The sequence below is a fragment of the Rhinolophus sinicus genome, chromosome 16, assembly GCF_057876585.1.
Source record: "Rhinolophus sinicus isolate RSI-liver-muscle chromosome 16, RSI-T2T, whole genome shotgun sequence".
Classification (NCBI taxonomy): domain Eukaryota; kingdom Metazoa; phylum Chordata; class Mammalia; order Chiroptera; family Rhinolophidae; genus Rhinolophus; species Rhinolophus sinicus.
The window spans coordinates 192,190,252-192,209,906 of NC_142516.1; the positions used below are offsets into that span (position 1 = coordinate 192,190,252).

The 19,655-nt window shown below is 54.9% G+C and overlaps 2 protein-coding genes across 15 annotated transcripts in view; both read right to left on the bottom strand.

The window, feature by feature from the left end:
* KBTBD11 (kelch repeat and BTB domain containing 11) overlaps positions 1-10,145 on the bottom strand; it is a 31,832-nt gene extending 21,687 nt beyond the window's left edge. The window contains exon 1 of one of the 4 annotated variants that reach the window (XM_074329280.2): positions 9,812-10,145. The gene's annotated coding sequence lies outside the window, so the exon portion shown is untranslated. The other 3 variants (XM_074329276.2, XM_074329279.2, XM_074329283.2) reach the window with 3 other exon arrangements.
* Positions 10,146-13,629: 3,484 nt separating this feature from the next.
* Positions 13,630-19,655, bottom strand: part of ARHGEF10 (Rho guanine nucleotide exchange factor 10) — a 114,871-nt gene continuing 108,845 nt past the window's right edge. For 9 of the 11 annotated variants that reach the window (XM_019737575.3, XM_019737577.3, XM_019737572.3 and 6 more), the window contains 2 exons: positions 17,766-17,888; positions 13,630-15,212 (listed from right to left, as the gene is read on the bottom strand). In XM_019737575.3, coding sequence (XP_019593134.3) covers positions 14,728-15,212; positions 17,766-17,888 — 608 coding nt within the window. In that variant the 3' untranslated portion in view covers positions 13,630-14,727. Of the gene's footprint in view, positions 15,213-17,765; positions 17,889-19,655 lie in introns of those variants that run through there. The other 2 variants (XR_012495418.2, XR_016019279.1) reach the window with 1 other exon arrangement.

Here is a 19,655-nt window from a genome sequence, read left to right on the forward strand (position 1 = left end):
CAGAGCCAGGCGACCAGGAACCTCAAAGCTCGAACCTCGGGTGACTAGGAGCAGGCTCTCCGAAGACCTACAGGTGGCTAAGGGCACATCTCGGAGCTGCTTCCTGCCATTTTGGTTCTAATTAAGACAGGACCCCTGACTGTAGAGGGGGTTTTGAAAGGTTTTTGTACAAAATAATGATAATAGGTTTACATAGGCACAGGGGGCCTATTCTTGACGTTTTTCTTTTCTTAAAATTTTGCTCTTGAGTGTCTTTGGCGGTTACATAAGTCATGTGCCAGAGCTCGTTCCCTGGGAGCACCCTTAAGGACATTTCAATCAGTTGCTGAGCAGACGACATCACGTCAAGCTGGGATTAAAGAAGCAGAAGCTGATCGGACTGCTGCAATGTACATGCACCCACTGACATTACCAGTTAAGCCCAGCAGCCGGAACAGGCCTTTTGGGGGCTGAAAGACTTTCCATCATGCCCCATTTTTGTTTTGTTCATTTTACTCCAAAAAATATTTCTAAACCTCCTGGGACCTTTTCAGTGCATCTGTTTACGTTACCAGTGCGCACCCTACAGCACCGACTTTGGGGTGTCTGGAGTGGAGTTTAAATTCATTTGCCCAGCGATGCCTCCAGCCGCTCCCACCCCTATCCCCCATCCTTTTCAAGAGCAAGGCTAAGCCGACCCACAGCTTCAGCCTTCATCTGGCTTCCCCACCCACCTCTGCGGGTGAACCTCCCCCATCCTAGGTGCGGTTGCCACTCAAGCCCTGGCCTGTCGGTCCCTACCATGCCGCACGCTTCCGCAGGTCTGGGAACACATCGCAGTTAACTTTGCTTCCCACTGGGTCTCACAATGCTTGGTGTGGACTAGGCTCTCAATAAAGATTTTCTGACAGTGAAAACCTGAACGCCTGAACTTAACCCCTACGCCACCTGGTAGGAGCAGTATGGAAACCCGGGGGCTCTCCGATGCAGAGGTCATTTTTAAAGGGCACTGTGGCCCCAGTACGTCAGTGGGGACTGCAGAGGACCACCCTGTCATCTGAGGAGGAGTTCGCAGGAGCCACAGACACCTCTGGGGCCCTGAAACAGCCTGGGTGAAAATGCTGAGGACGAGGTCCTCTCCTAAGCATTAAAGAACATCTAATTCGGGAGGACCCCAAGAGTGATATCTCACTATTTCAATTTCCCCTGCTTGGGAAGTGGCTCATCATGCGAGGTAGCCTCGAAGACGTGTACAAAGGTGTCACCGAGCAAAATTGTGCCTGGAAAACATAACGAAGCTCATGGGATGGTTCTGGGACAGTTGTGTCCACCCAGAATGCTGGCGTCCAGTGACCAGGTCTGGGGCCCAGGGACTCTGATCCCGTTTGGAAGCTGCGGGAGCCATGGAGCCAGCCAGCTTTGGACGTGGACAGATAGGGTTTCAAACACCAGTGTCACCAAGTGCCAAGTCTTGTGAGTTCTGGGCAAGACACGAGCTCTCTGTACCCCACCGTCCACTTCTGTAAAACGGGGACTTGGGGGTCCCTCCCCATGGCGAGTAGCCGAGAGGGTGCGTGCCCTGCACTTAGGGCAATGGACCTCAGCCCTAGGGCGGATGACTCAGCTTGTCACCTGAGAGTCTGTCGCCATCCCCCTGCTGTGCGGTCTCCCTCGGTGCTCCCAGGTCTGCGTCAGACGCGGAACAGTGAGGTGGCTGGTCAGTCACTCCCTTGTCCTGGGCCCTTTAGGACACTAGCTATTGTTTTCCTCCTGTGCTAATACCAGATACCAGACCATTTCCCCCCGAAGTGTTTAAGAGCCGGTCTGAGTTCACACGCTCCGCCTGCCTTCCAAAAACAGGCGCCGAAACTCCAGTAGCTGTCAAGAACTGATCCAATAGCTTCAAAGTAGTCTGAGTTTCTTGGCATGAAAAATTAATTGGAATTTCTGTGTTGGCGTTGGAAGAATATTCACCATTTCATTTAAAAATCCTGTCGCTGTGTGTAAAAGCAAAGCGGTCTTCTCCACAGACGGGCCCCCCCCCCCCCCCAGTTCCACTGGCCTCGCCCCACGCAGCTCCTCCCACAAGCACCGGTGAACTGGATGCACGTTTCTTCTTCTACGGTTGCTGCTGAAATATCCTGCGGTTCTGTCCTCACGTCCCAGGGTTCCCGAGTGCCTTACAAGCCAGTGCCCGCCGCCCCATGCTCAGAAAATGGGGAGCTCCTACGCTCCAAAGTATTGCGCACGTGCGCACCATGTGCCAGCCGGGTCACTGCAAGTACTGCGTGCAGTGCCGGGTTCTAGATCCTGCTCCCGGGCCCTGAGCGAAGATCCCGCTCCGGGGCCCTGAGTGAAGACGACAACAGAGATGCACCTCCTAACCCTGAGCCCGGGGCCAGCGCCACGATGTCATGGGCCCAGCTCAGTCATTGTGGGGTCAGTGAACGGCTGGAGCCTCCCAGACTGAATGCTCGTCCCACGGTGTCCTATTCCACGGCCCACCCGGGACCGCGCGGGCCCATCGGTGGCAGCACTTTCATTCAGGGGCCCACGAGCTCCCGCAGGCAATGTGTTCTCGTCAGTGAGCAAATCCACCATCACTGAATAGCCGGTAAGTTTACTAGTGTTGATCCTAACAAACCTGCTTTCGGAAAAGAACTAAAAGTTGAGTAGTTTTTAAATTACTATCATGTGTTCATGATATTAGAGCAAGTTACCGTGTTTCCCCAAAAATAAGACCTAACCAGAAAATAAGCCCTAGCATGATTTTCAGGATGACATCCATGAACATAAGCCCTACTGCGTCTTTTGAAGCAAAACTTAATACAAGACCGGGTATTTTCCAGGAAACAAGGTACCTGCAATTAAATGATTTCCCGTAAAGCTATATAGTATATCTATACGAGTGCATATAGTGCTGCAAAATACCTACATATAGACACACACACACACACTCACTCTAACACACACGTGACTCCAGGAAGTGGTGGGGGCCTGCTCCCGTCGCAGAGGAGACACACGTCAGACGCTGATGGTAACTGTCATGGCCCACAAGGTGGCGAAGGAATCCTGGTCCTGTCTAACCCAAGTCCTGTTCACATGCCCCAGGAAAGGCTGTCTTCACAGTGAAAGAGTGGTCGTGCCTGAGAGCAAATCAAGACGCTTGTGAGCACAGAAACCAGGCTGCACGTGGTAAAGATAAAACCGGTGTCCTGGGGCACCTCACAGCCTCATGCTACCACACTGATTTCCACCCCATTCCGAAAATGTCGTGCTGAGCGTTAAAGGTTAATTTTTGGGTTTCAAGGGCGCAGTGAGTTATGCTGAGGTTGGTGGCGGCAGTGGGCGCTCGTCTTGCAACAGGGGGTGAGTCCTGCTCTCGATGTCATCTGGCAAAACTCTCACTCGGGACCTCTGTGAGCTTGCCCTAAATAACTCGGGCACAGAAAACAGCAGGGCCGGGATGCTGCAGTCCAGCCCCCCGGCACCCAGCAGCAGAAGACACCCGAGGGACGCAGGAAGGACCCCGGGAGGGACCCTGGAGCAGGAGGCCTTTCCCACCACGCCAGAGGGGGGCCCTGTGGCCAGGACACATCTATTGTCAAATAAATCGGTTCTAAATCACCCTACGGTCACGCAACAAAGAATATTAGCACGGGCTCTGGGGATGGGCCAGGTTAAATAAGTCAAAAGCCCAAATCAAAACGTGTCCACTGAGCCACGTGTCACTGCTGATGAACTAGCAACTGCAGAACCATGGAAGCTTTCACGTCATCCCGACATATGGTCTCCATAGCGAATCCTCAGGTGTGTAAATAAATGAGGACCCTCCATCACACGGTACACTCTGCTTAACCCAATTCAAAGGTTCTTACCTGGCGCTTCTTACAAAGATGGTCAAGTTAAAGTGAGGGCATTAAGGAAGGCCCTCCTCCTGAGTGGCCAGGGCCCTTATAAGAAGGAGAGTCAGGCACAGACACGCACAAAGGGGCCACGTGGAGATGGGGACACACAGGGCAGAGAGCCACCACAGGCCAGGGACACCGCGGATACCGGCCAATGGCAGCAGTGGGAAGAGGCAGGAAGACCCTCCCAGGGCCTTGGGAGGGAGCGTGGCCCTCGGGCACCTTGACTTCAGAATGTGAGAAAGTCCCTGCTGTCTGAAGCCTCGTGTGTGGCCCTTTGTCACGCAGCAGCCCAGAAGCTAACGCAAAGGTTGGGCACAAAGGTTAGGTGTCTTTTCTGCATAAGAGTGCTTTCCAGACCCTGTCGTGATGGTTGGTGGCTTGTTTTTCTATTTTTACTCTGTTATGGACTGATACCTTTTCAAAATACAACAAAAGTGAATTACCAGGAAAGTAAGACTTTTTTGAAAAACACAAAGCCATTTCCTTAGTATAAAATCATTCTGTCACACTGCTATGCATGTCCCACACACCGTCTCAAGTCAGTACTGGCAGCGAGCTGCACATGGCTGAGGCCCAGGGCACCGGTGTGACGAGGGACAGACAGAAGCCCAGCCGGCCTGACAAGGGACAGACAGAAGCACTCAGCTGGTTTTGAGACACCCACGTTTGTGCCGCCCTTGCAGAGACCCCAGCACACGGTGGCCTGGTTGCAATACCCCACCCACAGTCTTTCCAAACAATGTCTTATTGCGCAATCAGGCAATGCATTTGTGAAAAATTAGGGAGCCCCCGGGGGGCTGAGGTGTTGGGCCCTAAGCTATGTCCAGTGAATGCGTGCAGAAACCTCCCAGCCTGCCAGCCGGGCCTCCCGTCTCCCACCAGCTGTGCCTCCCTGCTGCTCTCGGGGGCGTAGGGGGCCAGCAACCACTGTTGGAAAACGCTGCCTTCAGCCTTGGCCGAGCGCTCTGCCCCTGACTCAGCTCACAGTTGCTGCTATAATAGAAGCGGCTTTCCACTCTTTGGGCTGGAGCCTCTGCTCACAGCCCCTGGGAAGCAGGAGGGGGTGCCCGGTGGCAGCCAGGGCACAGCTCCGGGCGTGGGCACGCGCCCTCGGCCACTTCCTCCTGGCCCCACCACCACCCGGAGTCCTGTCCTCTGAGCAGGTCGAGGGCAGGGTGCGTGGGGCTGGCCGCCAGCCTTTCCAGCTCCATCTGGCTTCTGCGCTGACACCAGCCACCTGTCCTGAGAGGCCCTGTCCCTTGCCATGTCCCACTCTGAAGCCTGTGTGAGGTCGGGCTGTGAGGGGACTCAGTAGGAGGGAAGTGCAGGTAACCAGGTGAGGGCCTAGCTCCGTCAGAGGCTTTGCCGCCTTTTCCTGCCACCCCAAGGCTGACAGTGCCACCGAACGTGGGCCCGTTCCTCCTGGAAACCACCCATAATCATACAAACATGTGTGTCTGTCCCTTCCAGCCAGACCCCACGGGTGCTTCCAAGCCAGCAGATAAACGTGTGCTGTATGTGGCTGCACCAAGGAGGCGGGCAGCAGGCTTCCATCCCCTCAAATGTGGTCACCATCCCAGGCGCTGCTACCTGCACAGCCACTGCCACCAGTCCGGCCAGCTGCCCTGGCGGTAAGGCCGCCTCTGCCAGACACCTCCAGTCACATGTCCACTGCTGGGGGCGCATGGTCCCCAAACCAGCGGCCTCCCTGCTGGCCCCTCCCCTGCCGGCTTGCAGCTCAGTCTTTGCAAACTGGCTCCACACACACAGTCGGCAAGCCCGCACGCCTGCTGCGGGACTGTTTCACCTGCAGGGGCAGCTGCATGCACTCAGCCTGCGCCCATCACAGAACCACATGGCCTTCCCACCCCCCCTCTCTCCAGAGGCTGCAGGCTCAGATCAGAGTGACAGCACAGGGGGTTCTGGTGACAGAGGCACCCCTCCTCCTGGCTGGCACATGGTGCTGTCTCCATGTGCTCGCATGCTGCGGGACAGCTTGCTTCAGACCCTTCTTATAAGGACACACGTCCTGTCTTGAGGCCCCATCCTCACAACCGCATCACCCCACGAGGGCCAACTCCAGACACCATAACACTGGGGATCAGAGTCCAACATATGAATTTGGGGGACACAGAAATTCGGTCCATAGCACTCCCCTCGAGCCACAGAGCTGAAGCCTGAACCCCCGGCGATCACCGGTCATCTCTGCCTGGTGTGTTCTCTGTGCCTTTTCCTTATGGCCCCTGGAAAGAATATCATTTTGCTTTTACAATTAAAAAGAAAAAACGTTATCATTTGTTGACAAGTCTGGAGAAAAGCTCCACAGAAGCTCCCCTGAGCCTCCGTCGCTGTGCTACCACGTCACTGTTCCCGTCAGCAGGACTGTCCCTTGGTCCCATCACTTCCCCTCCCCGATTTGGCACTTCCCCCGCCCCTGCTGAGCCCACCTGCTCCTCCTGCCTGGCCCTCAGGTCTCTGAGGCCATTTGTGTGTTTGCAGCAGGTAGGACTCGGTCGAGGAGGTAGCCTGGGACTCGGGGGACGGGCCGTGCTCCCCACACCACTCGGTCCGCCTTAGGGAACAGCAGCTTGACAGCATGTCAGCCAGGCCTGTGGCCTGGAGCCAAGGGCCTGCATTTTGGTTCTCACCTGGTCCTTGCCCGTGGTGAGTGGGCTGTGGGCGTAACCAGCTGGGGCTGGATCCCCAGCTCCCTCTGACGTCAGGCCCCACCTCGGCTTGCAAAGTGGACTCTACAGAAAACAGTAAGTTAGGGAGCGATTCCCAAATCTGGAAAAGCCGACTCCTTCCCACGGCCCCGCATCAGAGGGAGCGGAGGCTGGCCTCTTGCGGACCAAGTACGGGAGCAGGTAAGCCTGCTGGTTTGTGCGCCCAGGTGGGTTTTGACCAGGAGGCACCAGGCTGAAGAAACTGAGTGAAGTGGGGCTGTGGGGTGTGAGGAACCCAGCGTGTCACCTGGCGAGCTGTCCTGGCAGGCAGGCTGCCTGGAGGAGGCTGCGATGACTAGCCAGGCAGCTGTTCCTCTGTTTCCTGCACAAGGCCCTAGAGGACAATGGCTGAGGCCATCTTTCTTGTCACAGAACCCCCTCCACCCAGGCGGCATCTACCCTCAGTGATGCTGTTACACGGCAGGTTAGAAATCGACCCAATTCCTGAGATGTGCCCAGGGCTGCCGCCCAGCTGACTGCTGCAGGTTTCCTGCGGAAATAGTTGTTTTTTAATCTACAGGATTCTGTGAGCTCCCTGTGGCTGCTGTGACAAACTGCTGTAAAATTAGTGGCTAAAACAACATGAATTTATGTCTTACAGTTCGTAGGTTAGAAACCCAACATGACCGAGGTGTTGGCAGGGCTCCTGCAGGGTCTGGGGAGAACCGCTTCCTCTCGCGTCCAGCGTCTAAAAGCCCCCGGGCTCCCTGGCTTCTAGACCCTTCCGTCTTCAAAGCCAGACACATAGCATCCTCAAACCCTCCACACACGCACACTCTCTCCCGCTCGCTCTGACCTGTTTCTGTCCTCACGTGTTCTTGTCTGACTCACGCCCGGTTACTTCTCCCTTCTATGGAACCCTGTGAGGACACTGGGCCCACCCAAATAATCCAGGATCATCTTCTGTCTCCAGATCCTTAGTTTAGCCACATCTGCAAAGTTCTACTTGCCAGGTAAGGTCACATATTCACAGCGTCTGAGAACCAGGATGACAACACCTTGGGGGGCGTTATTCAGCCCCCACAAGCCGCTGTGGAGGTGGAAGCGCTGACAGCGTGTGGGAGCCGCCTGCTTCCCTCTGACTCTCCAGCACAGCACAGGCCCGGCCCACCGCCCGGCTGTGGAAGGAATGAAAACACTGAGAGTGAAAGTATGAAATGGCCAGAGTAACCCCGGAGGCAGGTCCTGCAGGGCTGACAGGTCCTGCTGGAAGGAGCATCACAGCAGCATCTGCCACCTACTGGACAGGATGCCATGCTCAGCGCCACATCGAGGCCCCTGCCCTCTGCCCTCACTGTCCCCTTTCGATTTCCCTTCTCCCTGCAGGAGGTTCCTACTCGCTCCATCTTGATGAGATGAGAACACTGAGGCTCAACCATGGACCCTATGAGCCCAGGGAACGTGCACAAAGGCTCCTGTCCCTGAACGAATCCAGTGGTGACGTCTACTATGAGTCTGTGACGTGGGAGACCAGGCCCTAATCTACCATCCATGCAAATCTGGACGTGCGTCTATCGAACTTGCTTAAAATACAGTCTGTTAACATGTCCCCCACCAGCAGGTGTCTCTCTCTCTCAGCTGGCTGTGACGCCGAGTCCCCCCAGGCTAGGGGTGTCCAAACTGCAGCCCGCAATCCATTGTTAATTGGCCCGCAGCAAATTCCAAAAATATATTTAGTTTACTTAAATAAACCAGGTGAGGCAATACGTACTTCACCTCGAGTGAGTGGCCCGGCTGTTTGTGTATTTTACCGCATATGGCGCTTGGTGAAAAACATTAAAAGTTTGGACACCCCTGTCCTAGGCTATAGATTCACCGTCACGTTGTATCTCCACTAAAGATACACTCAAGGCAGTTGAAATATGGGCTGCAGCCCCTGCTGACATCTGTCAATCAGTATGAAAAGTTCCCTTTAACGACCGAAACAAGATATTGTACATTCAAATTACAATAGCAATGCTCTGGTGAGTCAGACAGAGCAAGGCCCAAGACACGCGAGAGCAGCCAACAGCCAGCAGAAACCAGGCCCATGAGTCCTGCTTTTCTTAGCGACCAGCCCACGTTTCGCCTCAGCTCAGCGGACACTCAGGTGGACACTCGGGACATTCTGAGCGCGGCGGATGCTGGCAGCAGCCCTGCCTGCACACACTACATGCTAGTGGCACTGTCCCCTCACCCCACCCCCAAAAGTGGTGACAACCAAGTGCCTGTAGACATTGCAAATGTCGCCCCCGCAGGGGGGGGTGATGCCCTGGTTGAAGAGCTAAAGACAGCAGGGTCCCTACCTGAGCACCCCCAAAGCGAGCAATTATGTTCTGATGAGCAGAAGGGAATGAAAGAACGTCCTCGCTGCTCACCTAACCAGCCTCGCTTCCGTCTGCCGCCTCCAACCAGCACCCGGCAGGTGCCAGGCCTTCTAGGTTGCAGCTCGGTTCTGGTCCCCTCACTTCAGGAGGCCCAGTTCTGTGCACACAGGGTGTTGGAGCAGGAGCCCCAGGAAAACGGGGCAGATGGAGCAGCGGCAGCGGCAAGGGCTCCCTGCGCTCACCCCGGCTCCCCACTGCCTCCCGCACACACCACTCACCACCGTCATCCAGCAGCCTTTGCCTCCCGTCACCAGGCAGCTGTACCTCGGGCTGCCCACCCTCCTGCACGGCGCTCTACATGAGCCACACTTGCAGACGCCCTCCAGGTCCTACGTGCAGGCGGTCTGCTGTGACGTTTCCAGCCAGCAAACCACTCCACTGCGAGCTTCGTTATCACTGCCATTTAAGTAAGCGCCCGGAAAACCTCCTCGGTTGCGTGCAACGGTGGGTTCTGTGGATTCGCTTCCAGCCCTTTGTCTGCTCCATGCCCTGGCCGGGCTCCAGAATGCAGGGTCATCCAGCCCTGGCGGAGCCCCAGCCGCCCACAGAGGGGGCCACATGTTACCTCCCTCCTTCCTTCCCTGTCACCAACCCTGTCATCAAATTTTGGCAAACTCTGCTAATGACCATGGCTGACTCCTTCTGCTGGGACAGCCACGAACGTTCAGCCACAGGACAACCGATTCACAGGGGCTGCCTGCCTCAGAGGGTCCCCAGGGACGGGCAGCCCCAGCCCCAGCATCTGCCACTACCTGGCAGTCAGCGTGGGCACAGCTCCCTAACTGGGAGCCCAAGTTCTCCTGTGGGAATGGGACTGGAGGACACCTACCGCACAGGGCCGTTCTTAGGAGACCAGGCAGATGTCCCTTAGTGACTGGTTCCAGAAGGCCTGCGCAGGGCTCACTGCTCCAGAGCCAGACGTGCGGGCGGTGTTGGGCGGAAGGAGAAGCCGGGACGGACAGAGCTCTGCCCCTGCGCTGCTCAGTCACCCCGTGAAGCAGGCCAGGGTGAGAGCCCTCCCTGCACAGGGGAGCAAAGTGCTGCGAGCCCTCCTCCAGGCCTGGCTCCTCGTGCTTAGCCTCCTCCCACACAGCACCATCTTATTAGCAGGAGCAGAAGTGGTGCCCCCACTGCCGGGAAGGCGAGCGAAGCACCCAGAGCCCACCGCCAGGGCCTGGGCAGTGTTCTGAGTCCTACGAAGACCCTCCGGCCTCATCCCAACAGAAGCCTCGGTGCCCAGGAATTCGTGGGCCTCCTTTTCAAGGGTTAATTCTTCCCCAGCTCTTTGGAGAGAGTCCCAGGGAGCAAAGCTAAGCCAGAGCCAGGCTGGGCCTGCCAGCTGCCTCCTCTTTTCCACCGGAACAGACATCGCCCTGACAGCCCCTTGCAGGGAGCACAAGGAGCATGTTGTGTGTGTGCCTGTAAGTATGTGAGTACACGTGAGTGTGCACATGAGTGTGGCTGCGTGTGCGTGTACATGAGTGTAACTGTACGTGTGTGCACGTGTACATGTGTATGTATATGTGAGTGTGTGAATGTGCGTGTGGAGGGGCAGAGGTCATGAAAGGAGCAGTGGTTTCTGAATAGGAACCAGTGTGCCCTATACTAGCACTGACACACCGGGTATGCACGGGCAGCAACGTGCCAGAAAACAGTCCACAAGAATGTGACACAACCATTCACTCATTTTTCTTAGGACAGTCACTCAATTCTTTACAAAGGAAATAAGTGAAATGGCTACAACCTGCACACACGCTGCATCCCCCAATAAACTGCAACTTGTGTCTGATAGAATGTTCTCTGCGTCTACTGCTTCTAAGCCCTTTACTCATAAAAGTCCCGTTTTCTAAAACACTTCCACGCATGTGAAATCTGGAAACTGCCAAACCCGTCTCGTTGCTAGAGCTTAAATTGTATCCACTTTGTAGGTGAAGAAACGAGCCATAAAATACTCCTCTTTCGCCAGGACCCAGGACATTCGCATTGAATCTAATTTACAAAAACGTTACAGGAAAAGATAACTCTAGGACGTGATGTAGAAAATCAAATGACTCCATTTGCAAAAATCCCAGTTCTACACAGCTTGTCAGAAATAGCCGCAGAAAGCGAAGTAGGTGATGTATGTGTCACCCAGTGTGTGCTGCATCCTTCAAAACGGGTATCTAGCCCAGAGTCTCGGAGCCAGAAGACATGTTCTGGACATGGGAATGGAAGCATCCTGTTCGCTGTTCGCGCATCCACGGCTTATGCTCTGACCATCAGGGGCTTACAAGCCATGGTGTGCAGAGCACAGGACAGACCTGAGGGCGTGGGGCGCGTACTCTCCTGTGCTGGGACCAGGGCTCTGAGCAGGCCCAGCCCGAGCCACTGCAGAGACCCTGTGTCCCCTGAAGGCGACACTAGCGGGAAAGACCGTGCTCCCAACCAGAGGCCCAGACAGCAAAGTGCAGAGTCCTCAGAGCTCGGCCAAGCTGGATGTCCACTCAGAGAGCAAGCTGGGGTCTGATCTGACCTCTGGGGCACCCCTGCGGTGGGGAAGCACTGGAGGGGGTGGCGCACCGACCAGCGGGGCAGAGAGATGGGGGTTGACAAGTGGAGGAAAGCTGCCTGGAAGCTCAGCTGGCTTCCAGGACCCCCGCCCGTCTCACTGCCCAGCCTCCATCCACAGGAGCGTCGGGATTGGGCCCACCGTCTGTCTGTCCGTCCATACCACAGCTGGGGACCTGCTGTGCTATTTCTCTGAGTCTGGGCACAACACTCGGACATCCGGTTAACTCTTTAAATTCCAAGTGTCAGTTCAGATATGACCTGCCTCCCTCGAGGCCAGGCAGGATAGCTCCTGTCTGGGCCCAGGTGCCCTAGGAGAGAGGGCCTGGGGCATAGGGTAGTGGGTGCCCAGTGGCCTGCAGCTTCGTAACAAAGCCCAGCCACTTACTGTTCACAGGCGACACCTCCCGTTAGGCTGGCAGGCCCACCCCATCTCCCATGTCCCTCCCCAGAGACTTACCTGCGTGAGTGGCCACCTTGGATCACAGCAGCGGCAGAAGCCAAGTCTCTGTGTAGAGTTGGGTCTCGGCATGGGAGCTCCTGGCCCAGGAGATACGGGTGCCCCCCGGACCTGCATGAGCAGACGGCTATGCACTGGGCTCCGCCAGGGCACACGATCAGTCACTGGGGTGAGCCCTGCCCTCACCCGCCCCCCAAGCCCTCAGTTCTCTGAAAGGAGACATAAGACCCACCCAGCAGGCCCCACCTCTTGCCTCTCCCTGGTTAAATGTCACCCCCTCCGATGACAAGTCTCCCATCTCAGGGTTGGCCCTCAGCCCCCTGCCCCCGGGACAGCAACAGCACCCACCCTTAACAGGCCTTCAGCTCTGTCCCCACCACCAGTTCCCTCAGCTGCTCTGGCTGGATGGGTAGGGAGAGCTGACACCACCCACTGGGCACTGGGCACGCACAGGAGAGCCCCCCCCCCGCCCCCGGTCCTCGGCCCCGCTGTGCAGGGAGCAGAGCCCAGGGGCCAGGTACGGGTCCCGTCTTCCAGCTTTGTGCCACTCTGTCCCCGGTAGGAGCCTCCCCCTTTGGACACAGAACCTGTATCCCGGCAGCACTTACGCGTGCACAGTCCCCAATGGGAAACCAGGAGTGATGGGGGCGGGGGTCTCCTCCCTCAGCCCTTGGAGGCTGGATGTCTAAGACCAAGGCCCGGCAGATCTGCTTCCTGGTTCATGGATGCGTCTCCCCGTGCCTCACACGGAGGAGGGGAGGGAGGTCTGCAGAGTCCTTTACAAGGACACTGGTCCCATTCTGGGGCCCCACTTGTGACCCCAGGCCTGCCTCCTGACACCATCACCTTGGAGCTCAAGGTTCCAACACGTGGATTTAGGGACACAGTGCACAGCATTGGCCCAAACTCACCCACACCTGTGGTCTCGACGCCCAGATGGGAGCCCAGGTAGGCGAGAGTGACACGGGACTCCTGGACTATCGAGTCTCTGAGCCGCTGGGCAGACAGCAGCAAGGAACCCGGGCAGATGCATAAGTGGGTCCCAGGTGCCATGTACACGCTGTCCAGGAAGAACCCAGGGTCTGCGAGGACGCGGTGAAAGAAGGGACAGTGCAACGCAAGGGACACTCCTGGTGGCACAGGGCTCAGCGTGACTTCTGGCATACACGTGTGCAGGGAGCATCCGCAGCTTGTTAAGTGCAGTGCTTCCTTCGGTGGGTGGACATGCTCACTGTCCTCAGCTGGGACGGTTTCAGCTCTGGACTTACTTGTGCCGTAAGAAAATGTGGTACTTGTAAGAGAGTTCTTTGAGATACACTGAAGACCAAAACCATTCAAGTACCGTGGATGAAATGAAAGGCGTATGCAAGTGCTGTGGTCTTATCAGCCAATGAAGACACTGAAAGCTTAATTGTGTCATGAGTGCAAATGTTACGGGCTCAGTCCACCGTCACGACCTCTTCACGTTTCACATTCAATCAACTCGGGATGTCACCGGAAGGGCATGAGTCTCATGACAGCTTCTTAGCACGCATGTCCCCACCCAGACGGCGACTGTCTCTGGGAGTTCTCATGCCAGTTTGAAAGGACCCTCAGAACTACCCCTTTCTGTTTTATGGGGGAAAAAGGCACTCGTAATATTGTATTTTTAAATAAAAAGACTTTATTTATGAAATAAGATAGCAGCTAACAGTGTAAGAAAGGTTGGGGAGAATTACTCCCACATGGGGCTATGTACGCACCTTGGAAAGTATTTGGCTAAGTCATAACATTAACAATTTTTAGTCATCTGTAAAGTGCTAAGAAATTTACTTCTGGTGATGTCTGCATTAGTTTTTTTAATCACCCAGTAAGTGGAAGATGGATACGTAAATGCACATTGAGCACACGAGCCTAACTGACCCCTCCCTCAGCCTGACACCACAGCTGGTCCTGCGATCGGAGTGTCGCCTATCTTGGGCTGTGTCCCTCTGCCAGCAAAGGCACAGCCGCATCCACCAGCACCACGAACTTAAACACAAACAGCATTTCAGGTCACAGGTGCAAGGAACAGCCTGCAGAAGGGACAAGACACTTCCCACGCTCTCCCTGGGGACTAAGACATCTGTGCCTCTACGATGGATATCAATGCCATTTCATAGGCGACAGAGAGAATGTTTTAGCATCAATGTGGAGCCTCAGTGTTGACAGGTACTGAGCATTTGGTTCAAAGCAAACGTTACCTGTGAAATGTTACATATAATATATTGACTGAAACATTAATTGTTCATTTTTAACAGACAAAATGCAATACAAAAATACTACTTTGTTAAGCTATACAGTACGCACATGATACCACTTTGGGGAACGCGGCTCCTTCAGAAAGCCAATACCCTGGGGCCGGGCCGTGTTACCTGTCTGTCCTCGTCATTACCAACGCTGCTTGCTGTTCCCGGGTTCCAGGACATGCAGCTCTGAACCAAGCGAGACGACGTCCACAACGGTCAGCGCACTCCCACGCTGCTAAACACGCTGCACGTTCCCTGGTCGGCACACGCCCCATGTAGCAGGACAGGGCCAGGCGGGGACAGTCCCCTCACTCACGCTTCGCCTCCGCCGGCCGCCTTCTCAAGAAACGTTTGTGTCCCGCTGTGCTGCGAGCACGAGAAGGAACCAGGCAGGAAACGCCACCCGCGTGCTATTGCACATTTCTTCCCCGAAGACTGGTTCTCGCTGACCCGACCAGGGTGGCCGCAGCCTCACACGCTGAGCAGGGGGATCTGCCAGACCATGATGGAGGAGGCCAGCTCCTCGGGCCGCTGCGGCCTGGCCTTCCTGCCCAGGCGCCGGTGGCCCTGGCCGCCCGTCGCCACCAGCACCGAGCTGACCCTCGCCCTCCTGGCTCGCCGCCCTCCCCCGGGTGCCATGCCGGGGTGCCGCAGCTGGTCATACATGGTGCCATCCTCGGACCTGGGCCCCAGGGACCCGGTTGACGATGAGAGCTCACTTCCGTGTGTCACAGAGCCCAGCGAACCCCCCAGCCACAGGGCATCGGGGCTGTGCTGACCCAAGCAGGGCCTGGCCCCATCGCTGGGGACCTCGTCCTTCTGCTCTCCATCCGGGGGCTCCATGTCAGGGGGCGGGCTGTCCCTGGGCTTGTCCCTGTCTGTCTTGGGGACGGTGGTGGCCACGACCAGGAACTTGACAGGCCCATTGTGCGCGTGGTAGGAGACCATGCCTCTCCCTGGAAGGGGAGAGTGTCGGCATCATTTGTACACAAGACAGTGACACACGAGCAGTGCGGGGCCCAGTGACAAACCCCGTAAATAACCCTCTTACTGAATGACAGGTTAGAATGAAAATAGCTTCTGGATTACATTCTCCTGGCTGTTTAGTTAATTCTAAGAAAGCTTTTAAAATAATGGTCTAAAGTACACTGGGTTTTCGTCAACAGTATCTCAGTTCTAATGTCACGTCGTATTTTAGAGTAAGAGTTATTTCCTGCTGTCTGCACGAACAGAGCCTTCTCACTTGCTCAAGGAAATATAACTAATTTCCCTATGTCTTGATTTAAAAAATTAAACACTTGAAATGTGTCCGTTTTAGGAACAAGGTGCCTAAACTCCCTGCCATTTTTCATTACAAAAAAGTTCTATGGGTTAGAACAAGTTAATTCTACGGTTTTAATTAAAATGGGGACTTTTCAGGGCAGCTCAGTTGGTTATAGTGCGAACTCTGAACAACAGGGTTGCCGGTTCGATCCCCACATGGGCCAGGGAGCTGCGCTCTCCACAACTAGATTGAAACAACTACTTGACTTGGACCTGATGGGTCCTGGAAAAACACACTTAAAATAAATAAAAGTTAAAAAAAAAAAAAAAAGGAATTTTTTTTTTCCCAAAGGGGGCTTTTTGGTTTAAAAGTGACATGATTCAAATTTTCAAATCATCATCAACCCGAGAGCACTCGGCAGAAATTGCCTCAGTGTCTGGTGACGCATGGAGCCCTGGCACCGACTTCCTGAGTGCCAGGTGGAGACAGGGTCTCCAGACCTAAGCGCTTCCCGGGGGACGGGCCATGGATGTAGGAAACATGTGCCCTTAGGGTGAGACGAGGCCACAGCCCTCACCTGCATCCCCCTTTGGCCAAAGCAGATTAAATTATAGGGTACCTTGGCCACAGTGAGATGCCATTTCTCAGTGACCAGATGGCCAAATTAAGATGGTCCTGGTGGGAATATGGAGGGATAAGGACACACCTGCCGTGGCATAATGTGACATGACAACTGGGAAGACACTGCATCACCTGGGACCCTGAGATGGCCAGCAACACACACCCCAGAGGAAGAGGGCCCATGTAAGTAAGCAGAGGCAGCCATGCATGTTCAGAGCCAGAGCACAGAATACGAATGCTGAGAACGACTCGACACACACCAGGAGACACACACACGGGTCAGAGGCACACGGCACAGCAGGGACCACGCACGACCTCAGCACACGCACCAACAAGGGTGCGTCTCAGAAATAAGGCTGACAGGACAAGGTACAGAGGAATGCCAGGGATGCGAGGCAGCTACAGAAAGTGCAGAAACAGGCAAAATTACGGAGGCAAGCAATGGGAGGTGGTGGTGACCTGTCCGGCGCACCACGTAACTATGCAGCCTGTCACTGTGTGTGTACAACACAGACCAGAATCAAAACAGACTGAGAAACGAATGCACAAAACTGTCAGTCCTTAGTCCTAACAGGAGGGTCACGCCAAGACGTGGATTTATCGACACCATGGGCCATTCACAGGGGGCTCATGAAAGATCGTTGAGGAAAGGCAGGGGCGAGTGAGTTAGAGCGAGATAGTCTCCTGTTGACATTAGCAAGAAACTACAGAAATACAATCTTTATTAACATTTTGGTGAGGTTTCTACAAATCTTTTTCTCTGAGTTTTTTGTTTTTTTTTTCAAATGGCCGATATTATAGAATCAACATAAAATTTAAGTTCTTGGTTTTACTTAAAGAATTCACATTCTTCTGTGACTCAAAGCTGTCCACACACATCACTGTGTTTAAAACAGAAATACGACCATTTCCTTGAACATCTCCCAGCCCCTCCCTCACTGGGAACATTTAGGCTGCTTCCTCTTTGTGCTGTTGAAATTAAACGCTGTGGCAAAGGTCTTTTTGCATCACGCTCTGTGCACAGCCAAGGCTGCTTCCCCCCACAGACCCCGAATTGGAAACCCCAATTCCAGACACACGAGCATCTTCAGGCTCGGGGTCCATAGGCCAAGTCACTCTCCGAAAAGGCTGCACCCATTTGAAGTCCTAGCAACACTGCAGAAAAGCCCAGGGGAGCTGGACTTCCTTCTTTGCAAAACAAAATATAAAAGGCATTTGTTTTCATTGAGGAAAACTGTATCTAATCATAGAAACTAATAAGTGGCAATAAAAGTGACATGAAAATGTTTCAGGATAAGATTCTCCCCGGACCACTAACACGAAATGGAAACACGGGAGTAGAGAAATACTTCAGAACAAAGAATATTATATACTGTAATATACGCTACAATACAAACATTATGTACGATGTATAATAATCCTGTAATACCACAGAATAGAAAAACAAAAGGTGACTCAAATTAGTAGACAAAGTCTTTAGAGCATACTTTAAAAAACCCAAATAATCTAAATCGCTTAAGCAATTGCCCCCATGATAAAGCAGGACACAGGCTGCGGTGCTTGGCGAGCTGGGGGAGGGGCTGGCAAAGGCCCGGGAGGTGCGGGACCACAGGCGTCTACTCACCGGTCACCTTGGGGATGCCCTGCAGACGAGGCACGGGCAGCGCCACCACGACGCCCAGGCTGGTGCCCACCATCAGCAAGCCGTAGCAGACGAGCAGGCTGGTCACCGACAGCCGCTGGTGCCCTGCACGGACAGACAGCGTGTGTGGGCTCTGCCGCGAGCCACGCAGGGCCCGGGCCCCGCGTGCCGCCTGCAAACACGGCAGACCCGGCCCCGGCGTGCTCGGGCCACCGCAAGGCGCAGGGCACGCCCAGGGCGCAGGGCCACTGGGGCGCTACCCACGTCCTGCGCGTCCGTCAACGGGACGAGAAAGGCATGCGGGACGGCCCCTCAGCACGCGCCCCTGGGACCCCGTCTGTTCCGCCGCTCACAGGGCACCTCCAGAGGCGACTCAGAGGCCCTGGAGCGTCGGTCTCTCTAGCCGTGTACTTCTGGTCGGTGCAGCACGCGGGCACGCACGCGCACGCAGACACGCACGCACGCAGGCATGCACACGCAGGCACGCACACGCACGCAGGCACACACGCACATGCAGGCACACGCAGGTACGCACACGCACGCAGGCACACACGCACATGCAGGCACACGCAGGTACGCACGCAGGCACGCGCACGCACGCAAGCACGCACGCAGGCACGCACACGCGCCCACACAAACCGCAGGCTGGTTGTGTACCAGCAGAGACTCCTTTGAGGTGAGAGCAAACCCAGCAGGACAGACTCCCAGAGTCTTGTGTGACTTTCTAAACATTCAGGTCAACATTGGAAAATGTTGATACTAAAATACCAGAGTCAGAAGGGCCTTTACAGCTTTTCACTGTTTTGTTTTGTTTTACAGCCAAGGCTCCGAGGCCCAGAGAAATGAAACAACTTGCTCTGGGTGGTGCCAGGCCAGGAACCACTGCCTTGGTGACAAACACCCCACACGACTCTGACTTTAAACAGTGACTCCGGCCGTGCACGGAAGCTGCCGCCGCTCTGACACACGGGTCAGCATCGCAGCTTTCAGAAGACCTACGGTAACGCCTGGAGTTTCTCTCTTCAGCCCTAAAGCTGCTGAGCCGAGAACAATTTAGTGAGAAGAAATGGGATCCCTAACAAGCAATCTGATTCTCCTTTTCTGTAGAAATATTTCCAACATTTTTGCACTTGACCTGGGTTCATCTTAGACAAAAGCATGGAAAGCAATGACCGTGAGCCAGAGACGGGTCAGCATGTTTACAGAAGCCGTTGTCACAAAAAAAAAAAAAACAAACAAACAAAAAACCCACAAAGGAACTAAAGCAGAAACAAACACCAAAAATTAGTTTTTATTTCTAAAGAGGGTTGTCTTATTCTGAAAAAGGCACTATTACTTATGTTCCCAGGAATTCTGAACGCTTGCATGTGTTTGAGTGACTTGGGTTTTAGAAACCTTCCTGACTCTGCTAATCCACAACACAGTCCCACGCGTGGCAGGGGACTGTCACTTTCACAGCTAAGGGGAAATGCTGCAGCAGTCTGACTGATGCTGGACAGTCACAGCCACGCCTGCTGGGCCTCAGGCAGCACCTCGGGTGGGCCCCAGGGTGCCCACAAGCCCGAGAAAATGCAGGCACGTCTTCCTGGAGCAGCAGTCTCACTAGCACTCAGTACTCTGGCCATCTGTGAGACAAAACAAACCTCCATTTGCGTTTAGGATAAGCCCCGACACCATCCTCTCCCACCTTCCGGGGGACTTCAGGGGAGGAAGCTGGCGGGGCAGCTGCTGGAAGGTGACAGTCCCCTCAGCACGCCTGCTGCACTGGTGAGGTGGCATCTCCCACTCACAGCTTTCACGTGAGTAATTTATCTCATGACATTGAGAAAAACAGGGAGCAGCAGGGAATGCTGACAACTGACCGCAGCCCGA